The 23,129-nt window shown below is 54.4% G+C and overlaps 7 protein-coding genes across 7 annotated transcripts; 3 read left to right on the top strand and 4 right to left on the bottom strand.

Moving 5' to 3' along the window:
* Positions 1-273: 273 nt before the first annotated feature.
* Positions 274-1,103, top strand: BDP55DRAFT_729733 (uncharacterized protein; the record flags this gene model as incomplete). Its single annotated transcript, XM_060579610.1, has 3 exons — positions 274-336; positions 669-753; positions 1,054-1,103. 3 exons carry the CDS (start codon positions 274-276, stop codon positions 1,101-1,103), a joined length of 198 nt encoding a protein of 65 aa, XP_060428352.1.
* A 1,629-nt stretch (positions 1,104-2,732) lies between these two features.
* Positions 2,733-3,849, bottom strand: BDP55DRAFT_633162 (uncharacterized protein; the record flags this gene model as incomplete). Its single annotated transcript, XM_060572517.1, has 3 exons — positions 2,733-3,142; positions 3,196-3,433; positions 3,496-3,849. 3 exons carry the CDS (start codon positions 3,847-3,849, stop codon positions 2,733-2,735), a joined length of 1,002 nt encoding a protein of 333 aa, XP_060428351.1.
* A 4,604-nt stretch (positions 3,850-8,453) lies between these two features.
* BDP55DRAFT_182819 (uncharacterized protein) lies at positions 8,454-9,697 on the bottom strand. The gene is made up of 5 exons (XM_060565833.1): positions 9,410-9,697; positions 9,248-9,321; positions 9,071-9,170; positions 8,811-8,910; positions 8,454-8,701 (listed from the first exon to the last, which is right to left on the bottom strand). Exons 1-5 carry the CDS (start codon positions 9,500-9,502, stop codon positions 8,601-8,603), a joined length of 468 nt encoding a protein of 155 aa, XP_060428350.1. The 5' UTR covers positions 9,503-9,697; the 3' UTR covers positions 8,454-8,600.
* Positions 9,698-10,230: 533 nt separating this feature from the next.
* BDP55DRAFT_182808 (uncharacterized protein) lies at positions 10,231-11,940 on the top strand. The gene is made up of 3 exons (XM_060565832.1): positions 10,231-10,380; positions 10,436-10,582; positions 10,641-11,940. The coding sequence occupies exons 1-3, from the start codon at positions 10,350-10,352 to the stop codon at positions 11,633-11,635; spliced, it is 1,173 nt and encodes a 390-aa protein (XP_060428349.1). The 5' UTR covers positions 10,231-10,349; the 3' UTR covers positions 11,636-11,940.
* Positions 11,941-12,888: 948 nt separating this feature from the next.
* Positions 12,889-14,756, top strand: BDP55DRAFT_554374 (uncharacterized protein; the record flags this gene model as incomplete). Its single annotated transcript, XM_060569386.1, has 4 exons — positions 12,889-12,937; positions 13,009-13,136; positions 13,210-14,312; positions 14,369-14,756. The coding sequence occupies 4 exons, from the start codon at positions 12,889-12,891 to the stop codon at positions 14,754-14,756; spliced, it is 1,668 nt and encodes a 555-aa protein (XP_060428348.1).
* Positions 14,757-15,707: 951 nt separating this feature from the next.
* Positions 15,708-17,484, bottom strand: BDP55DRAFT_633158 (uncharacterized protein; the record flags this gene model as incomplete). Its single annotated transcript, XM_060572516.1, has 4 exons — positions 15,708-16,743; positions 16,894-16,939; positions 17,177-17,294; positions 17,464-17,484. 4 exons carry the CDS (start codon positions 17,482-17,484, stop codon positions 15,708-15,710), a joined length of 1,221 nt encoding a protein of 406 aa, XP_060428347.1.
* Positions 17,485-17,853: 369 nt separating this feature from the next.
* On the bottom strand, positions 17,854-19,834 carry BDP55DRAFT_729727 (leucine rich repeat domain-containing protein; the record flags this gene model as incomplete). The annotated part of the gene is made up of 2 exons (XM_060579609.1): positions 17,854-19,220; positions 19,273-19,834. The coding sequence occupies 2 exons, from the start codon at positions 19,832-19,834 to the stop codon at positions 17,854-17,856; spliced, it is 1,929 nt and encodes a 642-aa protein (XP_060428346.1).
* Positions 19,835-23,129: the final 3,295 nt, after the last annotated feature.

The following is a 23,129-nucleotide window of genomic DNA, read 5'->3' as shown; positions in this document are numbered from 1 at the left end:
TTCGCGGTGGCCGGCTGGCAAACCACGCAACCAATTAAAATTATAAACGGCCCAGACCGCAATTTTTCCCTTTAAACCTTCGTTGTCAGCCTCTTTTTTCCCTCCCGACAACCTCAACTTCGTACCCACGTAAACTCCCCCCTAACTGCGGAAGAAAAAAAAAAAATCTCCACGTCTGCGTGATTCATCGCAACCGTCTCCCGAGCTCGCACCTCGAATACCACAAACCAAAACCCGTACATACACTCACTTACTCCTCCCCCGGCGAAAAAAATGACCCGTGGCAACCAGCGCGACAAGGCCCGTGAGGCTGCTCAGAAGAAGGCTGCTTCTCAGGTGAGATTTTTTTTTTCTGTAACTTTATCGATTTGTCCCACCATCACGCGCATCTTTCAAGCCCACGGTCGCTCTTGATTTATTCGGTGACGCCCCCCTATACTCCATGAAGTTGGGGTTTTGTACGAGCAGGCAACGGAAAAGGGGAGGCTTGAGTTTATCCTACAAAGGGGGGAACTCGATTTGGCGGGGGCGGGGCAGTGGGCTGTCAGCAAAAATGCAAGAAAGGGGAGGGGATATCGTGCAGATCATTCGAACAACAAATATCTCTTTTGAAATCGATGAGGAAATGGATGAGCAAGATGGCTGACAGAATTTGATTCTTCTTATAGAAAAAGGGAAACAGCATGAGCGGCACTGAGATGCAGCGCGCAAAGGAGTCTGCCGCTGAGATTATGCGGCAGAAGCAGGCTAATGGTGAGTCAGTACTCTTTCAATCCGAGTCGCTTCTTCCATGGCCACCTTTTCTCCTCGGAGTAGAGAGTCAGAGGGATGGAGGGAGAGGAGGGGATAAGATCTCAGTGTCATCTCTGACCGGCTGAGTCTCCTTGTCTCCTCCCTTTTGATGTGTTCTTGGACCGTACCTCGGGTTCGCTCACCGTCGATTCCGAGTGGTGCTTGCATGCCAAAAAGGGGAGAGGGGAGCCATGGGGATTGACTGAGACTTGGGAATGAATGGCTCGTATTGAATGTGATTTGCTGACGATTCATCTACAGCTGAGGCCAAGAAGGCAGCGGAGGGAGCTGGAGGGTCGAAAAAGAAATAGAAGGAGACGCGTGAAAAGGGGGGGTTGGGGAACAAAGGGCCAAGTTGATCTGTCGACCTCTTGTCCTGTCCCACGCCCAGTGTCAAATCTCATCCACGATGATAACCTCATATGAGGCGAGGTCCACTGGGGTGAGATGAGTCAGCGCATACATCCCGATGCAGTCAGACAGGACGCTCGAGGAAGACACGTAGGGGGAAGGGGTTAAGTAAGATTTTCCCGGTTCTTGGCCTTACCCCCCCCCCCCTTTTTTTTTTGAGCGAAGAAAAGGGAAGAAGAGATATCAATCAACGGCGAAACGGAAACTCATAAATGGGGGGTGTTTTTTTTCTTTTCTTATACTTTAGTTAAAGCGACGGAGATTGCATTCGTTGGCATGGAGAGGCGAGAAATATCAGAACAAATGAGGCTCTCAAATACCTTTTGCAACCGAATCAATACTTGAAGAGAGTCAGTTGCGAGGAGTAAAAACGTGGACGAACCGCGAGATGGTCATAGTTCCGTCGCTTGCTTGAACGACACCAATCCTACCGACTATAGACACCCTCAGCAAACCTACAGTGGTGTCTACTTGTAAGCCTCTTACTTCAACGATCTCACGTCCAGACTAACCTCAATCCAAATCCAAAGCCAAACGGTTCCGCCGCCCGTCCATCACACTTCATCTCAACAATTCTAGACAATCTCAACTCCTTTCCTCACCAAAACATCAAAGACCCTGACAAGCATGCAAAACGACAGCGTGCGCAAAATACAGGCCCCTCTCTCTCTTTTCATCTCCTGCTCTGCCCCGGCAAAAACCTACCGTAGATTCGCATTGCGAGCGCCGTCGAATCTACAAGAGTTGACACGGCATGACGCACCCATGCCCGGGATGACGGGAATAGATACACGGCAGACGGGCTACCTGATCGACTTCCGTACCACCCTTTCCTCTGTCTCTCTCTGCTTTTATCGGCGCTTATCCGGCCCACTGACGGTCGATCAAACCGGCTTGAGCTCACGAGTCACGAGCCGAGCCAAAGAACCCCCCGAACTCTGTCCTCCGGCTACTTTCACGCGCCTGGTTTCCCCCTCTCATCCTGTTGCCCTTTGGTTCTTGTCAGCAGTCAATTGCTGATGTTCTCGGATGGTCACTAGTAGTGGCACGAAAGAAGAGACACTGAGGCTGTGATCATTCATCATCCATTTATTTGATTCCTTATTAAGCGGTTGCGAACAAAAAAATGGTGTTTTTCCATCCAGGAAATACGAACCAGTCATACATCTGTAATTATCCCCTAAACCCTCATCCCCCATACCTCCTCTTCTCCCTAGACGAGGGGAGCGGGCTCAACCCAAGCTGGAATATGTGAAGAGGAACTTCTACCCGCTCTTTTTATGTCTCCACAACCACCAAAAGAGAAATCTACATGATGAAAAAAAGATGAAAAAAGAGAAAGGTCGTGATATGACAGGCTCCCCTAAAGGTGTGTATCGTGACAACAACTCCGGATATGTGGTATCGTTCCCAGCGGAGTGGGCAAAAAAAACAGGTTCTCTCATCCCAGAGGCGTAAACAAAATGGATTATACTAAAGGAGGCGGATTACGTTCACCCGTGAGAGTGATTGGAACCGTAGTATCCTCTTTAGGCCTCCATCATAGCCATGGGGAGAGATCCTGCCATGCCGCCGAAAGAGCCGACGCCTTGTGCTCCGACTGCGGGGAAGGATCCTGAAGAGCAGGTGACGGAGCATACGCAAGCACCGTTGCCGTTGATCTGTCCAGTGCCCTGCTGGATCTCGCCACCGGCAGCAGGCGCGGCAGGCGCGGCAGGCGCAGCAGGAGCGGCGGCAGGGGGGGCGGCGGCAGGGGCAGAGGCGGCGGGAGCGGCGGGAGCAGCAGCGGGGGGAGTGCCTCCGGTGATGGCGCCGCCGGCACCCTGGCCCTTCTGGGCAATGGCCATCGACTGGAACATGGCCTGAGTCTTCGCGGCAGTGGGGTTGATGGAGAAGGTCATGCCCTTTCCGCAGTGGTTGGCCTGGGCGCAGTAGAACCCTGGAAACGTGTGTTAGTAAAAGTGGCACAAACCGGAGCACGAAAGGACTTACACAAAGGCTCAGAGACCATAACTTGCATGGCGACCTGGGGAGGGGGGCTGACGGAGTTGTTGGGGTTGGCCATGAAGCCGGAGTTCATGCCACCAGCCAAGGGGTCGCAGGGCGTGGCGAAGGCGGACTGGGTAGCAGTGTGGTTCTGGCTCATGAAGGTGAAGACAACCATGTCGCCAACGTTGGCCTTGATCTGATCGGGAACGAAGACGAGACCAGCGGCACCGCCGACCATGACCTGGGTGTACGTGTTAGTTCTGATGATTTCGCTTAGTGCCAAATCTGACTTGTGTTACTTACATTGTGAGTTTGCTGAGCAGCCGGGGGAGCGGCCGGGGGCGCGGCGGGAGGAGCGGCAGGAGCGGCAGGAGGAGCAGCAGCGGGAGGGGCGGCGGCACCACCGGCGGGGGGGTTGATGTTGATCGTAGGGGCTCCGGCACCCGGGTTCGCCCAAATGATAATGACCTCGGTGACCTGGCTGTTGGAGACTCCGAACCCGGTCATGCCTGCGGGGAGACCAGCGATTTGTCCAGCTTGAGCCTGTCCCTTTTCTCCCTTCTTGTGGCCATCTCTGCGGACAGGGTAGTGGTTGCGGACCGACTTGGCAGAGGCCATGACGGCGGCGGAGAGAGCTAACACTGCGGAGAACTTCATATTGACTGTGTTAAGTGATGTCGTCGGTATCGATTAGGGTGACCTTTTCTTTTCGTTTGTCGAGGATGATGCGACTGTCGTTGCCTCCTCTTTTCTCTTTTTTCTCTTCTCGGAAGATTTGGTGTTGGCGAGACTGCTAGAGCCCGGCTAGAAAGTCGAAAGGAATAAAAGGGTTTAGATATAGCTGGATGGCTTTAATGGCGAGGGCCTGCTCGTGACGAAGAAGAGTGAACACGGAACCGAAAAGAGAACGAAAGTCACACAGGGAATGAGTGAAGACAGGCGGATGAAGAAGAGATGGAGAAGAAGAAACAGAAACCTCTCTGACGGCGAGGATGAGGGGGGAGGAGGAGAGCTTAAATCGAGCAAGACTCGGTTGGCATGAGGAGCGCGAGCCACGTCGCATTATCGGTTCGTTATCCCATGTCATGGGCCAAGGTACTTTGAGTGTGAGTGGAATACTAAGGTAGGGACAAATGGTCTACGGTATGGACATAGCAGGGCATGGCATGGCATGGCATGGCATGGGATAGCCCCTTCCCGGCCGCAACATCGACCTCGACGAAACAGGACGAGAAAATCTTCCGCCAGCCCGTCCTTGGGAAGTGTTGGAAAGGCACCAAGCACTTTGGACCCCGGTCATGCAAGCCAAGCGCAGCCAAGCAACGCCTCCGGGGGTCCTTACTGTGCAGGATTCTGCAGAAGGGGGGGGTGGAGGAGGGGAGAGGCAAGGAGGATGGAGATGGAGCAGGGGTCTGGTGCGTGTAAGACGATGTGTCTTTGGGCGGTTCGTTGCTCGGGGATGCAGCGTCCGATTAAGCACACGAAGCACAGGCCCACGGCGGCATTGCCATCCCAAGCTTGGAGCAAATTAAGAACAAAAAAGCCAAGACGAGATGGGTGGAGAGTGCGTGGTGGTACGAAGTAGACGGTAGTAGTAGGGGTAGTAAGGGTCAGGGTTGAGAGGAACAGGAACAGGAACAGGAAGCAGGGGTGTGTGTGCTGCGAACGGATGGATGACGGAGAGACGATAGACGACAGAGAGAGGGAGAGAGGCGCTCAACGCACGAACGGGAACGAGGAGACAGCGGCAGGGATAGTAGAGACGACGATGATGCTGCCAACGGAGCCGCAGCAGAGCAAGTGAGAAGCTTGGTGTGCCATCAGCAGGGAGGTGGGCTGTCTTGTCTCGTCTCGCAGCTTTCACGGAGCGGACTTGGTGAAGTCACTCGACCGGGATGCTGCTGCTGGGTATAATGGGTAGCCGTAGGGGTAGAATGAGCGAGTGCGAGAGTAACCTTGACTCTCGCCAGAAACTCGGCACCTCAGTGATCTATGAGAGTGATTAGTGAATGAGGCCCTGTAATGTGGGTGGTACGCGGGAAGGAATGGCGAGGAACTCGGAAGGGGAAAGGATGGAAAAGTCGGATGCCATGACAGACAGCTTCGGTTGAGCTGGCACGTTGGTTGAGACGGCACGCAGTTGCGCTAGCGCTACGAAGGAGCAGTGTGCGGTCGAGGAGGCGGGAGCTGTGACAGAATCGTCTCGAGTCGTGTTTTGGCATCTCGCTAAGTGGCCCCCCCTGGCCGTTATTCCGAACACGGCACTCGCTCGGACCCTGGACGACGTCTCTTTTGCATACAGAGTATCCGTACGATGGGAGGATACCACGAGTTATGCTGGGCATGGCCGAGAAAGGGGAGGCCTCTCGACGGAGAAAATGGCATGGAAGCAGTACCTACGTTGGTGATAGTTGTGAACGTCAAGAGGTTGCCGATAATTCCGAAAGCGATCGTGACAATTGGTGTGTAGTTTGACGAACTCAAGTCCGAGCAGATAAGGTAGAGAGATAGATTAATCGATCTCAGCAAGACCCTCCTCCCCCAAGTGCCCCAAGTGCCCCAAGTGCCCCAAGTGCCCCAAATTACCAGAATTGCCCGAATTGCTTGCCCCAAGGCTTGTCTCTTCCTTCCCCCAAAGTTCTTCATTATCTGTACCCTACGCAAATTAACCCTCCCGCTGTCTCGGAGGGTGCTAAACCTTAATGCAGCCAATTAAGGTGGTTGGACCGTCAAAATGCCCCCCTGACAAGACATTTTAGCTGCCGGAGCCACGGGATGGCGTCCCCACCTGCTCAACTCTTCCCCTCCACTTTCCTCACCCGTTTCCCACTTTTCCTTCCTCTTTTCTGCATCCCGAGTGTTGGCGAGTTCCTCATCTGGCACACCGTTCCTGCAGGTACCGAGACACAATACAACTCTACCCATCAACCTTATACCTTTTCCAAGTTCAAGGTAGGGTAGGTAGGTACTGTGTAGCCCTCCACCCCTTCCCAGTGTCAGGCACAAACCCGTTTCTAGCGCTGTCACCTTCAAAATATACGTATCTCTACTTGTCTCTCGACAGGTTCAACTTCCTCGAAAAAAAGACTTACTGCTGCTGGACAGAATTTGGCTTACATACTCGGACACGTCAAATACCGGGAACCAGGCCAGGCAGGTCCCATCGTCTTCACACGTGCCAAGGTACATTCCCCGTTAGCCTGGCCCCTCCCGACTACCTACCTTATGGAGTACCTCTTGTCTCTCCATCCTTTCGTGGACGGATATCGCTGTGCAAGTTGTAACGCCATCATCCCGCACCATCTCGGTTTTCGGCTTCTTTGGCTCACCAAGCGGTCTTCTCCCCATCTGCCCGCAATCCCGGCATGAGTCGGCACGGATAGCAAGGCATCGCGAGAAACCAGGCGTGCCAGGCGTGCCAGCGTCACCAAGCACCTTGATGCCGGGCGTGCAGCCGCCTCAAACAGCCAATGAAGACTTTGAAACAAGCCCCCTCTCCCCTTTCCCCCCTCCGCCTTCGTACCTACCCTCTTTTTCCATCGTGTCTTTCTCTCTCTCTGATCTGGTCACGGGCAACTCTCTTCCCGGTCCACACACCAAGGCTCGTCCAAGACTTTTCTGTTGCAAGATAACCCACACACACAGACACCAAACTCAACCATTCAGAGAAGACACGGCCCAATCCAATCTCGCCGTCATCCAGTCCTCCAACCAACTTTGCTCATCTCACCCGCCATTGTCAGCCGCCACACACTGCTACGCCCACCACCGACCCTCCGTCCCATCCATGATCCCAACTTCCAAGACAACCACAAATACATCCATGTGCCCTGTTCTTGTACAACAAGCATCAGCATTCACCCTAACCGACTGCTCCTACACTATCTGCTCATATAGCCCTTTAGTGCAACCATCAGCCTTGTCTTGACACAGGTCCATCGACGACGCTAGACATCGGCTTATTCTCCTTCCAGCACCGCCATCATACCATCATCCCGTAATTTCTTGGTCCGAGTCGCAAGGAGACCGACTGTGCACAGTACAACACTTAGCCCAGTCTTCCATCCGTTGATATCTGTCATGTCAAGATCCATCTCGGTCTGCGGTCTGCCTGTGCTCGCTGCTTAGTGGCTCGGTCAGCCTGACGTATGCAGCGCATCGCCAGCCTGCTCGGGCATGGGCCGAACGAGGGTATCGGCCTCCTGTCAAGCTCAACCTAATCCCATGAATCCCATCCGTCGTACCCGGGCCATGTTATCCACTGCATCTTCACTTTAGGATGGACGTCCGTCCTCTGCAACATGACTCCGGACCGGAGGATCTCCACGCTCATTGTGTAAACCTTCTGGATAGAGCGGCTCAGGAAAGCGCCTATCTGACATGAACAACTGATGCATCGCGCTCATGCAAATTCTCGAGCGATACCTAATTCACCGACAGGGGAAACAAATCCACCAAAACTAAAGCAGTCGATCCAGGACAATAAGCGAGTCTCGAATGGGTCTTGACTCTTGAATTGTCGAGGCCGCGGATCGGTGGAACATTGCAACTCCACGTTTCCATCCAATACCTCTCGACTTGTTTCCGATCGCAACCCTACAGAGAGTCATCTCAACTAAATCCCCTTAGGCCGCCTTCATCATACCCAAGACCTCTTGGCTGACCTGCACTAACGAGTGTCATCTCTTGTATACCCGCCCGTGGTGCGGCGGCCTTGCTAGGAATCTCTGTTCAAGGACTGGTCTGGTCGCCGCACATTGCGTCGTTATCTGCCCAAGTTGCATCGGCGCGATGACGAGAAAAAAACAGTACTCGACTCGCATTTTGCTGGGGCTTTCACTATCGGAGCGGAAGGGGGAGAAACAACCAAGCCTAGACCCTTCCACGGTGAAACAAAACGAACTCTTGGATAGCCGACGAGATCACACTAACGTTTTTTTTTCCCTTCTACCGCAGTCACGAGGATTTTATTGGAGCCGCCAGGCCAAGTTCGCCCGACCCCGACTTGGACCGCATCCTAAATTCCCCCGTCTCAAGAGCCAAGCACACAACGGGATAGAAAGACGAATCAAGAGGCTGCTGACTGAGAACTTGCTGCTCCTGTCGTTCGTGTGACACATGCCACGGCGAACCTCAGACAAGGAACGGTGTGGCGCCGTTGCATCATCGGACGATGGAACAGATCGTGTTACAGAACTCGCCCTCCCGCACGTCGATCAGATAAACTCTCTAGTAGCCGCTTTTCAGGACGACCAACCTCACCCCATTCCCCACACAACCTTGCATTTGGCGTGTCCCAGGCGGCCAGGCTCAAGGGGTCCGCTCAGCCTCGTTGTCGCACTTGCAGCGGCTCTCTCGCTGGTATCGATTGGCTCGCGGTATCTACTTTGACATCTGTCTAATCCCTACTATTGCTGCTGCTGTTGCTGTTGCTGGCCTTCGTACAATCCCGTGTAGTAGCCGGCATAGTACCACGACATCAAAAGTCTCTTCAAGCCCTCATCTTGCACTACAAACCCGAAGAGAGGGGTTTCTCAGTCAGTTTCGGTGTCCAAGTCCAACAAGGCTACTTTGCAACTGCCGTCCCAACTCTGGATAGCCCGGGATCGTTTACATACCTGATCCGAGAAGACTCTGTGGGCCCATTGTCACAGGCCCTGGGGGGCCATTAGCCTTTGCCATAGGCGGCGCACTTGTTGAATCTGCCTGGTCCTGGACCTAGATCGGGACAAGCAAGGTAGACGTTAGCGGAAGCGAACAAGATTGAGATTGCTGCATAACGACGAGGCAGAGAAAGAAAAAGCCAAGCTTTTTTGATCTGCCTGGATTTTCATCTGGGGAGGGGAGGGGGGGGGTTCATCATCGGGGGGTGTTTTACATCCGCGCTGCTCAACCCCTTTGTTTTGTCGGTTCCCTCTGCAGCATCATCCGCGATCTCTGGCTGATCGACGGCCTGCGTTTGCGCGTCGTCGACGGTCCTACGTAGATCATTAACGTGTCAGAGTCTCGGAAAAGAGTTCTTGGGGGTGTTTAAAGAAAGAAGGCTTGGCCGTACTGGGTTTCTTCCGTCTTCTCCTGAAGATCAAGGTCCTTGAGCTTTCCTCCCTTTGCGTGGATGCTGTGATACTTCTGCCGGGTTTGGTTAGTAACTACTCTACTCTCACGAGGATTGTTATCCTCTCTTCCCTCTCCTGAGATGAATGAGTCTGTCGCTTACTTTGTACTCGTCCAGGGCCTCGTTCCATGATTCTATCAGCGCAGAGTCATCCCACATCTCATTGTGCGACATTTCTACATCGTTGCCGGCCATGTTGCTGGATTGAGGCGAGCTTTTTTGGAGGGGATGGTGCGTTCCTGACGACAATGGACGCTGATGAGGCGGTGTATGAGTATGACCTCTCTGGGTTTACTTGGTGTGAAGTTGGCGCCAGAGGTAAGGACGGCGTTTCTTCTCGATAAGAATGAAGGAGTTTGGTTTCAGAAGCTTTTAGCTCCTCAATCAACCTGTGGAATATGAGAGGTCTTGGTGGCTCTCAAGGTATGCTGATAGAAACCTGACGAGATATCTCGAGTTTTGCGATGCGTTTTGGCGATATGGCAAGCGAGGAGCGCTGTGCTTGTCGTTGTTTGAACTATTCTGTCTTAATTATGAGACTCGATTGTGGTGAACAGGCGGTCGGGTGATGTTCTTAAGGAGTCGTCAAGACAAAGTCAATCTGGTTGTGAGATGATTAGATGAGAGTGCCCTTATGAGATCCCAGCCTGAGGTGTCGTTGTTGTAGTTGCGCACCAACCTCACTGACGGATTTCCAGACCTTGAGCGTTCCTTTTTCAGGGAATCAAAGGCACCTCAGCTTGGTAAACAACAGAGGGTAGTTCACCGCGCAGTGCCGCAACGCTACTCAAGGACGGTGCCCCGGGTGCCCATACAGCATGAAGGCCCCCACTAAAACGTTGCTTCTGGGGCGGCTGGGTGCACACACTTAGCGGGCTTAGCGGGGTCGCATGAACTCACCGCCTCCACCTCGGGACGGCAGAATCTGGGAAATTTTTATTTTTTTGCCTTTTGCGACGGTACTCGACCACCAGGTGTGTGGGTACAGGTTCGGTTTTCTAGGGACTTGTTTAACCATTGCTCCCCAAACACATCAGCAAAAATGGCCCCCGAATTGAGAAAAAGAACCAGATGTAAGTTGACAAGCTGTATAACACTTTTTTTTCATGACCTAATGATTGTCATTAGCCGTCACTGGCAAGGAGCCTGTGGCGAAGAAGGCGGCCAAGGTCGAAAAGGTTGAAAAGGTCGAGCCTGCAACTGAAAAGGCCCCCAAGAAGGTGACCAAGAAGGCCACCAAGGAGGAGAAGGTCGAGAAGACCCCCAAGCGCAAAGGTATGTTCCGATGGGATTGCTACAATGTTGCATTGACTTACCAAGATGCTCTGAGCAGCTCCCGAGGAGGCGCAAGCTTCTCCCGTCGCGGCGAAGAAACAGAAGCCCGCAAAGGCGAACGCGAAGTCGAAGAAGTCTGCCCCCGCACCCGAGCCCGTCGAGGAGGAGGAGGAGAAGGAGGCCGAGCCCGAAGCCACCGAGGATGCCGAGACCTCTGTCGTAGCTTTCGAGGACGATGAGGACGACGAGGAAGTCGACGCCGACATTGCCGCCCTCGCCGCCGGCCTCGACCCAGAGGACGCGCCGGCCGGCAAGGGAACCTTCAAGGAGGGCCAGGATGTCGGCAAGGTGCCCAAGTTCAAGAAGCAGAAGCAGTTGACAAACGGCAAAAAGGAAGAGCCCGGCGTGGTCTTCATCTCCAGACTGCCCCACGGCTTCTACGAGCACGAGCTCAAGGGCTACTTTTCACAGTTTGGCAACATCACCCGCCTCCGTCTGGCGCGCAACAAGAAGTCCGGCGCGAGCAAGCACTACGCCTTTCTCGAGTTCGCCGAGGCCAGCACGGCCGAGATCGTCGCCAAGACCATGGACAGCTACCTGCTGTTCGGCCACATCCTGAAGGTCAAGACGGTGCCGGCGGACCAGCTGCACGAGGACGTGTGGAAGGGCGCCAACAAGCGCTTCAAGAAGATCCCCTGGCACAAGATTGCCGCCGGCGAGGTGGCGAAGCCGAGGACCGAGTCCGGGTGGTCGCACAAGGTGTCCAAGGAGGAGAAGAAGAGGCTGGAGCGCGCCGAGAAGCTCAAGGCGATTGGGTACGAGTTTGAGGCGCCCAAGTTGAAGGAGGCTGTTGCGCCGCCGCCTGAGCCCATGGCTGTTGACGCGCCCGAGGAGACCAAGGCTATTGAGGCTGCTGCGCCGGTTGAGGAGAAGAAGGCTGTTGAGGAGGAGGCCGCCAAGGAGGTGGAGGAGAAGGTCGCCGAGGTTGAGACGCCCAAGTCTGCGAAGAAGGCGGCGGCTAAGGGCGGCAAGAGGAGAAAGTCCAGAGGTTAAAAGGAAGCTCCTTTTTTGTTTTAATGATATCCCTCGTTACGACGGAACTGTTTCTCTCATCTTTGTGGGGTTTCACGAAAAAAGTCTTGGTTTTTTGCATCAGGTATTCTACTGCGTTTCTCTGTTCACCCAGGAGTCGTTGCATCGAGAATAAAACAAGGGGACATAATTCAAAAGATTTCAAGTTAGTATGTGCGCACATAGCGAACCCGTCGCACCCATTTTCAACCCAAAAGTTGGGGGCAAGCACCGGGATTATAAAAGGCGTTTTCATCACTCTACTTCAGCGTCAAAAATGAACAAGTCATTGGGGAAAATGCGCTTGCTCTAGTGATATTTCAGCGAAGGGTAAAATATGTGAAGAAGGAAAGAGGAAACGGGAAAATTTCCGTCAAACGGAGTCGCTTCTTGAAGGCTTTGGCCGATAAGATAAAGATGACTAAGCAAGGGACCCGCCATCTGCTCAGGTGTAGCCGCACTGAATGAACCGTGGACGGACTTGCGCCAGTCGGCCGTCTTCATAGATGCAGTTTATAAAACAAACAAGCTATTGAGGTGTCATATTCCAGGTATGGTGCCACATGGATACTTGCCTCGATCCTTGGATTTTCGGGCATTGGTAAATAACCAATGCCTGAGATCAAGTCGAGCCATTGAGAGTGTGAATCCTCAGAGTGTGACTCGTGTTAGTCACTTGACTACCTGCTAGGGCCGCCGTTTCATGTAACGATTCTGTGCTCATAGTAAACCATAGTGAAAGGCAGCATTTGAAAACTGTGCATTTCTCCTCCATCTCGTCAAAAAAGAATAAAGAAATAGAATCTGGATTTGCCAATGGCAACATGATCAGTCTATAGGCCAGAACCACAGCCCTCTTGACCATGACCTTGTTCACTTCCTGGTTCAGCGGTTCGCAGCGTTTAAGCGCCATGTCCAGCAGGCCTTAGCTAATACACCTCGCTATCGGTACACTTTTTGTGGGGCTACAGCTTCCATGGCCACCTACCTAGTGTGGGGGACGGGGGAGCAGCACCCTAGGTTCCGCGTGGGAATTGGAAGTGAACACGCTCGCTAATTTGCGAACCTAGCTTACGTGGTGTAAGTGCATGCAAACCCGCCCAGGTGCAAACTGTCGACATCCCAATTCCCAACCGACCGGACCCTCGAGACGAAGAAGAAATAGAGCTTTCCCCGTTCCGCGCCCACCAGCTCAAAGGGCTATCCACACCTCCCGATGCATCTGAGAAGACAACATGTCGGCCGCCGCTCCCTCCACTGATCCGATTCAAAACGCATCTTCAGGTTCGTGGCCCGATTGAAACACTTCCCAAGTGTACACATGCGCGGCGACAGGCTAACGGGGCACCTTGCAGGGAAGAAGAAGAGCGGCAAGAAGAAGAAGAACGCCAACAAACCCAAGGAACCCATAGAGACAGACAGCGCGCCTCCTGCGCCCGACAATGCAGAGGAGGGCGATGATGAACCGGAAACCCCGGTGCAGGTGATACTCCCTTGAACCCCCCGCCCTCCCTCCCGCAACCTGCAAAGCTCACAATGTCTGACTGCCGTCGTAGGCTTCTGCGCCCATAGAAGAATCCAGTCCCGAACAGTCGACGGATAAGGACACAACAGCCAATGGCCACACGGAACGGCCGACGAGCAACGGACATGCGAACCCCCCGACAGAGGCGGCCGCAGAAGAGCAGGGAACCAGCCCCGATGCCACGGCAAAGCTGGACGCCCTCACAAAGGAACGAGAGGCGCTGCGATCAGAGGTTGAACAATTGAGGAAGCAGCTGGAGACAATCCAGGGAACACATAATGAGACCGTCACCCAGCTCAAGTCGGAACTGGAGGAGACGTCATCGGCCAAGGAACAGGCAGAGGAGAGCTACCAGGGTCTCCTCGAGCGAGTCAACCACCTAAAGTCGACGCTCGGCGAGAGACTGAAGCGCGACCGCGCCGAGCTGGAAGAGGCTAAGGAGCGGATCGAGGAGCTCGAGTCCCAGAATGAGGAGCTGCAGAATGGCACCAAGGCCTCTGAGGAAGAGGTAGCGAAGCTCCGGGACGAGCTGCAGGATACGTCACGCGAGGCGACGAGTCTGCGCAGCCGAAGCAACCTGTCCCAGCAAAACTGGGTCAAGGAGCGCGAGGAGCTGATGAGGCTGGTTGCCAACCTTAAGGAAGAAGTCGAGACGACGACGAACGCCATGGGCGAGTGGGAGGTCATCGCCATGGAGGAGCGATCCGTAAAGGAGAGCCTAGTCGAGAAGGTGACGGAGCTGGAGGAGCAGATTGCCAATCTCCGGGACGGCTACGAGAGCGCCGCATCCGAACGAGATCACCAGTCGCAGGTCATTGACAATCTGCAAAAGGCTCTGCGCGAGATCCAGGATGCGCGGAAGAAGGAGCTGCGGGAGATGGTCGAAACGTCAGAGGAGCAACTGCAAGCCATGAAGAAGCTTGTGCAGGAAGCGGATACTAGGGCTACTGAGGCCGAATCGGCCAAGGAAAACCTGACGAAGGAGCTCGAGCGCACAGCGCCGTTCGAAAAGGAGGTCAAGGAGAAGAACCTCTTGATTGGCAAGCTGCGGCACGAGGCCATTGTGCTCAACGATCATCTCACCAAGGCTCTCCGCTACCTGAAGAAGACAAAACCAGAGGACAACGTTGACAGGTATTGTTCCCTTTCCTGTTCACGATGAATCAGAGACCAACTAACATCCTCCCCAGACAAGTCGTGACGAACCACCTCATCCACTTCCTCACTACAGACCGCTCCGACCCCAAGCGCTTCCAGATTCTGCAAGTCATGGCCGGTTACCTCAACTGGACAGACGAGCAGCGCGAGCAGGCCGGGCTCGCCAGGCCAGGCACCTCGACCAACATTCTCCGCCTACCACCCTCGCCCTTCCACCGCACGCCCAGCACCCCGTCCCTGAGCGCAGAATTCTTCTCCGAGACGCCCACCTCGGCGAACAAGGAGTCCCTCGCGGACCTATGGGCGGGCTTCCTGGAGCGCAGCGCCGAGGAGGGCCTGGATCAGGGCTCCTCGGCGGGCACCCCGCGCGATCGCAAGGATAGCGGGAGCAGCGCGGCGACGGGACGGGGCGGCAGTTAGTGGAGGTCGTCGTGGACTACGTAAGATGTTTTTTTTTTGACGTTGTTAGAGAGGTGTAGAGGCGGCGAACCCCAATGTATTCATTTCTGCCAGCCTACAGAGCATAGCGGGGGGAGGTTAAAGACCATTATTGTTGGGTACCTCTCCCGAGATGGGTGGACGTGTGTGTGTGTGTGCGGTCGACCATCCACTTACACTTACACTTCCCCAAACGAAACTAAAAACAAGTCATAGATATGAAGAAGACCTTGGAAAAAAAAGGAGTTCACCACCGGTGTGGCTACATCTCTTGGGTGCTCATGCTGGGATTCGGACTCGGGTACTCTCGCTAAGCCTGTCGTCGAGTAGGCTGGTTGGTGTGATTGATTGTTGACCATTAACCACTCCGCCACCCAGCCAGTTTGACCTGCCCCGTCGACCTAAACGGGCGCCTCCTGGCTGGTAACTGGAATGGACTTGAGGGGGTCCATATAGGCTTCCTGCAGTGTGTATCGGGTGGCGGGAAAGTTATCGGATGAATGGCTTGGTCGGTACGGTCCCGGCACGCGTTTACATGCCTTTCCAGGTCACCGTACCTGCCTATCTTGAGGACAGTGCCTGTTGTATTTCTCGCGTATATTCAGAGGGATCGAGGGAACAGGAACGGTCTTGGATTACCATGGCAGAAGACGAGTACCAGGGATATGATGAGAATTAGGGAAAGACAGGCTGGGAGGGGAAGGCTCATGGAAATACTATTTGCAACGGATTACGAGCCCAAGGGGCGATTCAAAGACCAGACCTTGCTTTTTCTCTTCCAGTTCGCGCACACCTCACACCCCCCAGTTCTCAACCAAGTCATAAGTGTATGCTCTCTTTCTTTATTCTCTGTATAAGAAGCTGCAATGCCCATCTATACACATGCTACATCAACTCGAGGCTTCCAACTCAGTGGAAACACGACCACGCCGCTCATTGCGCAGTCCCTTCCGGCTGTCTAAACACACCCTCGGTATAGTTCTCAGCATCGCTCGTGACCTGCTGTATATTAATCCTATTCTCCAGCGCGTCGTTGACGCTCTCGACAACCTCCCTCTCCTCCATGGCCTCGCGCACCATCTGGCCCTCGCGCAGCCAGTACGCCTGACTCCGCGCCCGTAGCTCCTCGTCGCGCAACGTCGTGTTCTTGACGATGCCCAGCGCGCTGAGCTTGCTCTTGACCGTCGTCAGGGCGCGGTTGCTCGCCTCGATGCGCTCGGCTTCCGAGGGCGGCAGGACGAAAGCGCGGCGGGTACCCGAGAGGAATAAGAGGGCGCCGATGCTGACGTCCAGGGCCGCGAGGGCGATGTAGCGCAGCGCGCGGGCGTGCCAGTAGAAGAAGTCCATGTCTTGGAGGCGGAGGGCGGAGGCGTTGGCGGAGTAGTCATACTGGCCTACGAGGACTGCGTCCGCTGCGGCGAGGGCGGCGGCGGCCATTGTCGCGTGGGAGCGCCAGCGGGCGCCATCGCGGCCGGTGAAGGTGGAGGAGGTGACGGCGGCGAGGGCGATGAGATTGACGAGGTGGGGGAGGATGATGGCGGGAAGCGCGTAGTAAAAGTAGGATTTGGGGTCCTCGGACTTGCAAAAGGGGCAGTCTGCGAGGGCGGCGGGGCCGAGCTGGAGGTAGAGGAGGCGGGACTCGAGGTTGACAAAGCGGGCGCGGAGGCGCTCGTCGGCGGCGGTGAGGGCGGATTCCGGGCGGAGGGAGGACAGGCGGTTGAAGAGGACATCGACGGGGATCTGGAGGCGGGACTGGGTGAGGGTAAAGAGGTTCTCCGGGGCCAGGGGCGGGAGGGTCTTGACGAGGTAGACGACGACGATGATGGCGAGGATGGCGAGGGCGCGGGCTATGCGGGGCGGAGGGGGGATCGGTTCGCCGCTGTGTTGGGAGGCATTGCGGATGGATTTGTAGGCTGCGATTGCCTTGGGGAGGAGGATCGGACCGAAGACGAGGAGGAGAGAGCGGATTCTGTAGTGGTGGAAGAGTTGTGCGGTTAGTTTTTTTTTAGTTTTTTTTTTGAATCGTGTTGACGGACGTTGGTGGTGATGTCGCGAATTTGGCGATGATGTAGCTTGGGGTATGGGGTACGTGTGGGTGGTGGGACATGTGGCTACTCACTCTGACCAGCCAAATGCCATGACGGGCCAACGACGACGGCGACTTGCTATCAAGCAAGCGCTTCAGCGTGATGCGTCCAAGTATCAGGTCGAGGAAGCTTCTCGAGAAAGAGGAAAAAGGTCGAGATTCTGTACCTTACTTGGGGCTCGAGGCTGACAAGTGTTCTTTTTTTTTTTGGAGGTTGATAGTTCGAGGACAGGGTCAGCGCGTAAGGCTGCACCGAGGCCACGGTATGAGAGGGAAAAGATGAGTTAACTTTCTGCCAAGAGCAGATCCGGCTTACCTAAGATGAGATTTTCCAGGCGACAGAAGTTAGGAGCGCATTCCGGTGCAGGGGTATGCTGACCTTGGTCGTTCGCTGTGACGGCACGATGATGTAGCCACTGCAGGTACGCCGAGAGCTTCTTGTTTACCAGTCATTATTTGCGACAGCGATAGCGATAGCAACAAATGTTGGAGAAAAAGGTCACCAACAACTCAAGAGTCACCGTTAGGTTAGAGAGAAACAATGGTCTACAAAGTATCGTAGCATAAATATTAGATATTATGCTATTCGTTTCATTAACGTACATCAAAAGCCAAGTCATTCATCGTCGCTGATGCTGTTCTCTTGCTTGCAGAGGCCGTCAAATGCTGCTTCTTTTTACCATCTTTTGGCCTTTTTTAACCCGCGCCAGCTCCGAGTATCGTTGACCATTTCCCACTCCGAAAGACAAATGCACTTTTTTGGATTTGGTATCCCGACTCCGCCCGATGAGTGAAGAAAAAAAAAAAAACAGCGAAAAAAATAAAAAATGGAAAACAACAAATACCAAGGCCAAGGCTAAGGCGAGGGAATCAAATGCTGATAATGCTGGTCGCTTGTTTTTCGGTCGATGCATTCAAATGCAGATGCTTTCCCTTTCCCCATTCTCCCTTATTTTTCGGATTTCCCATGCGATGCTGCGATGTGCATGTGATTCATAGCTTGCGTCCAAACATGAAGGACCCGTACATGCCGCCGACTTCGGCGCGTGCGACCGGGATCTTGCGCATGCCCCAGTTGTCGGCGCCAATCTTCCACCACCGGTAGCCGCGGTCCTGATCCTTGCGGTGGTCCTGCATTCGGACCATCCAGCATCGGCTTCCGATCTCCTGCAGGGACCAGCCGACGCGCTCCAATGCCCTATTCCGAGATAGGCTCTTGAAAGATTGCTCCGAGATCTCAACCACCTCGAGTGGCACCGAGCTCGGTTTTAGCAGCGAGTTTCGGCTGGAAAACAAATCAACGATATCCAACTCGCTGCCCCAGAGGTCCGAAAGGTCCAGGTATCGGATCATGTGGGGCTCCTCCTGCTTCTTCTCGTCCGCCGGCTCAAGCAGCTTAGCGGCGGCATTGACATCCATGTCGCGCCCGACGGCGAGCTCCTCCAGATACTTGGTCAGCGGTCGCAGCAGCTCGAGGTGCGAGTCATCCATGCGGCTACCCTTTAGGCTCAAAGACCGGAGCGTCTTGGGCAGCAAAGGGATGAGCTGCGAAACATCATCCACATCCAGGAGCTGATGACTCCGAGCATCGGTGGCTACGCTCAGGTAGACGAGGTTCCTGACCGCCGGATGAGTCGCAAGGAAGTTGATAACGGTAGGCGCCGTAAGCAGTGTGCACTTGGCGAGGTTCAAGTGGGTAATCTTGGCCGTCTTCGGAATAGCTTGCAGTGCTCGGTCAGTGATCTTGGTCTGGGCAAGGTCCAGGTGCGTGACGTTGGTGAGGCGTGGCATGATCTTCTCGAATAGTGCGGGAGGAAGTGTCAGGCACTTGTGAAGCGAGAGGCGCGTGATCGAAAGCGCCTCGGGCCATTCCATGTCTACCAGAGATGCAAAAGAGTTCTTGAAAGACGGCGATGTGCACCCGGCAAAGTCCAATGCCTGCAGGCGAGGCATGCCGAAGAAGAGCTTTTGCAGCACCTCGGCGCCGAGGTCATCGTCAATGTGCTCCATAGCCAGGAACTCTTGGAGATGCGGTGTAAGCTCCAAGCATTGCAACAATGTCTCCTCCGTCAGGTTACGCGTGCCCTTGCGCTCGCTGGCGGACTCGAAGAGGGTCGCGTTGTTAAAGTGACTAAAGTCGATGCGCCGTACAATGGTGCCCAGTGCAGGGTGTGTTGTGATGTTGGAGAGGAACTTGCGGAAGATTCTCGAGTGAGGAATAGTGATGTGCTTGTACAATGTGTTGAGGGTCGCGGCGTGTACTGATCTCGAAGTCAGAAGCAAGGACATCAAGTCGACGTTGCGGCGCGCAGTGCCGTACGGCGGAGGGATGTCGAGGACGAGAAGCTCAATAATTGATCCTGTGACATGATTAGCTTCGTCAGGTTCCATGACAGAAGACGGTAAACTTACCCAGAATCTCCAGGGGCAGTCTTTCCATGGGCGCGCGGCAGTTAACAGGCTTGTTGCCCTTGGGTGAAGGCGGAGGAGTGCTCCATGACATGTGCAATGCCTGGAGGTCACTGAAGCTCTTGCTGGCTGTCTTGCCCTTGACATTGATTTGCTTCCATCCCTTGAAGCTGGAGGCAGGATACCAGCCGCCGTGAAGTCTGCTGCTGGGGTGGGTGACGGGGGGCATGAACTGGACTTCAGTCATCTCGAGGGAAGGTGAGGCGATCGGCGAGGGTGAGGCAGAGGAGTCGTCGAACACGGCGTTGGTTGCTTTCTGAGCGTAGGAAGAGACCTTGGAGGAGGTGAACGTCTGGGCTAAATCGGAGTCGTTCTCGCGAATGGACGAGAAAGAGGACCTGCCATTCTTTTCTGGGGTAGCAGGTCGGTGCGGCTCTGGGCTGTCCATTTTGTATTCGATCAAAGTCTGAGGGTTGTTGTGGCCTGTCGGAGGAGTGCCTGGGGGGGTGTGAAAGGTGTGGTCCTGGGACGAGGTTTGCGGTTGGAGAAGTCGCGGAGAAGCCATGGCTGCAAGAACTTTACTTTGACCTTGAAGGTCCGGGTCGCTGCGCTCGTTGTTTCAATGGTTTGCACGACACACCACCAAACGCACACACGTTTTCTCCACTGTCTTGGTTTTTTCCTTCTTTCTGAACAAGCCGGGGTAGGGTAGAAAGAGACTAGGTAGTCGTACGGCAAAGCGTAAAAAGGGTGAGCTACAATGTAGGAAAGACGAGACCGGGGGCCCGGGTCCGTCGACAGAGCAAGCCAGAACCGACTTTTCTATTAGTCAAAGACCGGGGCTTTTAGGTAAGAGGAAGTTGTGGTGATGCGGGGAAGATGGTGGTTTGGCGTGTTCAGGTGGTCCAACCTCAACCGTTTGTGATGTTACTAGACCAAGACCAAGACCAGGGAACGTTGGAACTTGGGGAAAGTATTCGAGACGAGGGGGTGAAGGGAGTGCGTGGCACAAGACAAGACGTGCTCTTCGCAATCGTTGAGGTGATATTTGGGGGGGAAGAGGGAGAGAGAAGTAGATACTAGATGTATATGGTGTAGACGGGGCGTGAGAATCAAAGAGACAGGGGCGGATTGGGATAGGGTCATCCAACGGATCGCGTCTGGGCTGGATCAAGATCAGGATATTGGGTTGGATGGGCTGAGTTTAGGTCCTTGGGAGTTTGGGACTGGGCGTGTACAATAAGGTAACCAGTATCGCAAGAGGCAGGTTGGGTTGTGGACGTCTCGTTAATGTCATGCGGAGGAGTGGCTTGCACTGGGCGTTAGTAGCCGGGCGTGTGTGTGTGAGTGTGAGCGGCCCGCAGATTAATATAGCAAGTTAAAGAGGCAAAGGGTTGCTCTTGGCCAAAAATTGGGTAATGGAAACAAAGGAATGGAGACTTGTCTCGTCACATGAGCATCCAGAGCTTCATCCAGATGGAGGCGGAGCCTTGTCCCTACATGACACGGCGCGGTACGGCGGTACTGGCGTGCCGCCCCCAGGTGACATGCTTTGCTTCCTCGTGCTCACGGACGGTAGACGATGTCCGTCGGGTATGGTGGTCCATGTCAAGGTCCAAGGTCCAGGGACATGAACCGGTCAAGCAACACCAGGTCCGGATGGGAAAAGAGACGAATGGATGGCGAGGGAGAGAAAATGCTGGCGACACGAAGCAGGCCAGCCAACCAACCATTGGACGGGTATTTGGTAATGAGAATGTCATGGGTGTGTCGAGTTGAGCCAGTAGGCAATGAGCTGAAGCATAACATCATTGCTCGAGTTTGTTCAGTCATTAAACGGATGCGCAAGATGTGTCAAGGAATGCTCGTCTTCCTTACTTGTCCAACCTTGCCCCGGACAGGCCGCTGTCTGACTGGATGTAGGCATAGCCATCCCGAGTTGTGAAGAGGGTAGCTCGATGAGTAGGAAGGGTGATGTAAAGGTCAGGCAACGGAGGTGAAATGACCACGGCGGGCCGCGACCATAGCGTACGGAAGTTGAGCGGCTGGCAAGGCAAAGTCGGTCGATGGTGGTCGGTCACTCGATCCTGCTGGAGAAGGAGAGAGAGAAAAAAAAAAAAAAAAAAAAAAAGAGAGAGAGAGAAAAGACCGGGGCCCAGAACCGAGTCCAAGGGATCATGGATGATGGTTCGGGATTCTTGGTACGGATAGAAGAGAGAAAAAAGGGACGATCCAATTCCACATCAGAAAACGACGGGGAAGAGACTGGGAGAAGTGTGAGCGTGACTGTGTGACAGCACACGCTGGGGCCGAGGGCTGCGCAGAGCTGAGGTGCCTGGGTCCGCCTGGGAGCTGAACTTGCTGCGTGGTTGTGTAATTGGAAAGCTTGGCTTGGGGAAGTGATCAGATGAGGCGAAGAAGTGCGGTTCGGAAACGTAATGGATACAATCGACGACTAATAGAAACTGGGAAAACTTTTTCATCATGGCTCCAGCCTCCAATGCTCGCTCTCTGCAAAGTCGAGTCACGCAAGTACCCTACAAGACGTCAGATTACCTAAGCCCAGAAAAGAGATACTTTGCACAAAGTACCTTTTGCTCCTTCCATTCCTGCCATTCCTACGCGCCTGCCCGGCTCGCACTTTGATGCAGTGTTACACTGCCTCTGGGTACGTACAGTACAGTGCTCTGTGTTACAACCTCTCTTGGTGCATAAGAACAAAAGCAAAATCGACAACGACATCCAAATCCAAATCCAAGACAACTCTTGCAGCATATGCAGCCTCTTGCGCCAGAGATCGTCGACGACAAGACTTGATCTCCGGTAAGATGAGGGAATCTCACACCCAGATGCACACATCGACACCCTCACAAAGTGACACAGAGTCACGCCAGGAAAGAGCATCTCCTCGGCTCGGCATTTCCAGGTTCTAGGGCGGTGCCGTCGTGGCGGCGGCGCTCCATCTCAAACATCGAGAGAGCCCGCTAATATCCAACCTCAGTCACTGAAAGCCTTGGTGTTTGCGATGTCGCTGACTACGTGGTGTAATTCCACGACAAAGCCGAGAGAGGACCGGGACCGCACCCGAGACGGCCGTTCCGGTCGTCGGATGGTCGCCCGATCTCAACCACACACAACTACCACGCACCTCTGGCCAAGTGAAAACAACAATAAGGTGACAAGTATCCAGTTCCCCAGCAATCCGGAAAGACTGGGACAGACAGGCGTTAGACAGTTGCTTGGCATTTCAAAACCGTTCTTCGACCGGATACGGACGGGATGCTCCAGGGCCACCTCATCAATCGGTCATCTGACCTTCACTGCCGGAACGAAGCGAGCAGAACAAAACTCGGGCTGTGCGCCAAAGCGAGCACGCGCCTTCATTTCAGGCAGGCAAAAATATGAAGTCTGAGGCGGCGGTACCAAAGGCCCAAGGGGGTTCCGAGCTGAAAAGAAGGCCCGCCTGGAAGGTCTTCCCGAGCGGCGAGCGCAGGGCGAACGATTCCCCCAGGTCTCGAGTCCCGTCCCCGGGTAGATCATTAGACGTCAATGCCAGCCTGCTGGAGCAAGAGTCAGTCACGGTCAGCTCTTTGGCAACTGGATGGGTAGTGAGCATCCGTACCCCCCTAGCTCCTACACATTGGCACGCACGCAGGAATAAGCCCAGACGAGATTTGCAAATCGCAAGACTTCCGGCGTCAGTCAGTCAGTCAGTCAGTCAGTCTGTCAGTCTGTCAGTCTGTCAGTCTGTCTGTCTGTCTGCAGATCTAGCCCTCTCACCACTTGATGTCGCCGCCGGCGTTTGTCTGTCTGTCTCTCCCTGCTCAGACCCTGTCGCCTACTAAGGTAGCACAAGGACA

The sequence above is a fragment of the Colletotrichum godetiae genome (assembly GCF_030913485.1).
Source record: "Colletotrichum godetiae strain CBS 193.32 chromosome Unknown BDP55scaffold_26, whole genome shotgun sequence".
NCBI lineage: Eukaryota > Fungi > Ascomycota > Sordariomycetes > Glomerellales > Glomerellaceae > Colletotrichum > Colletotrichum godetiae.
This window is presented reverse-complemented; position numbering and strand designations above follow the sequence as displayed.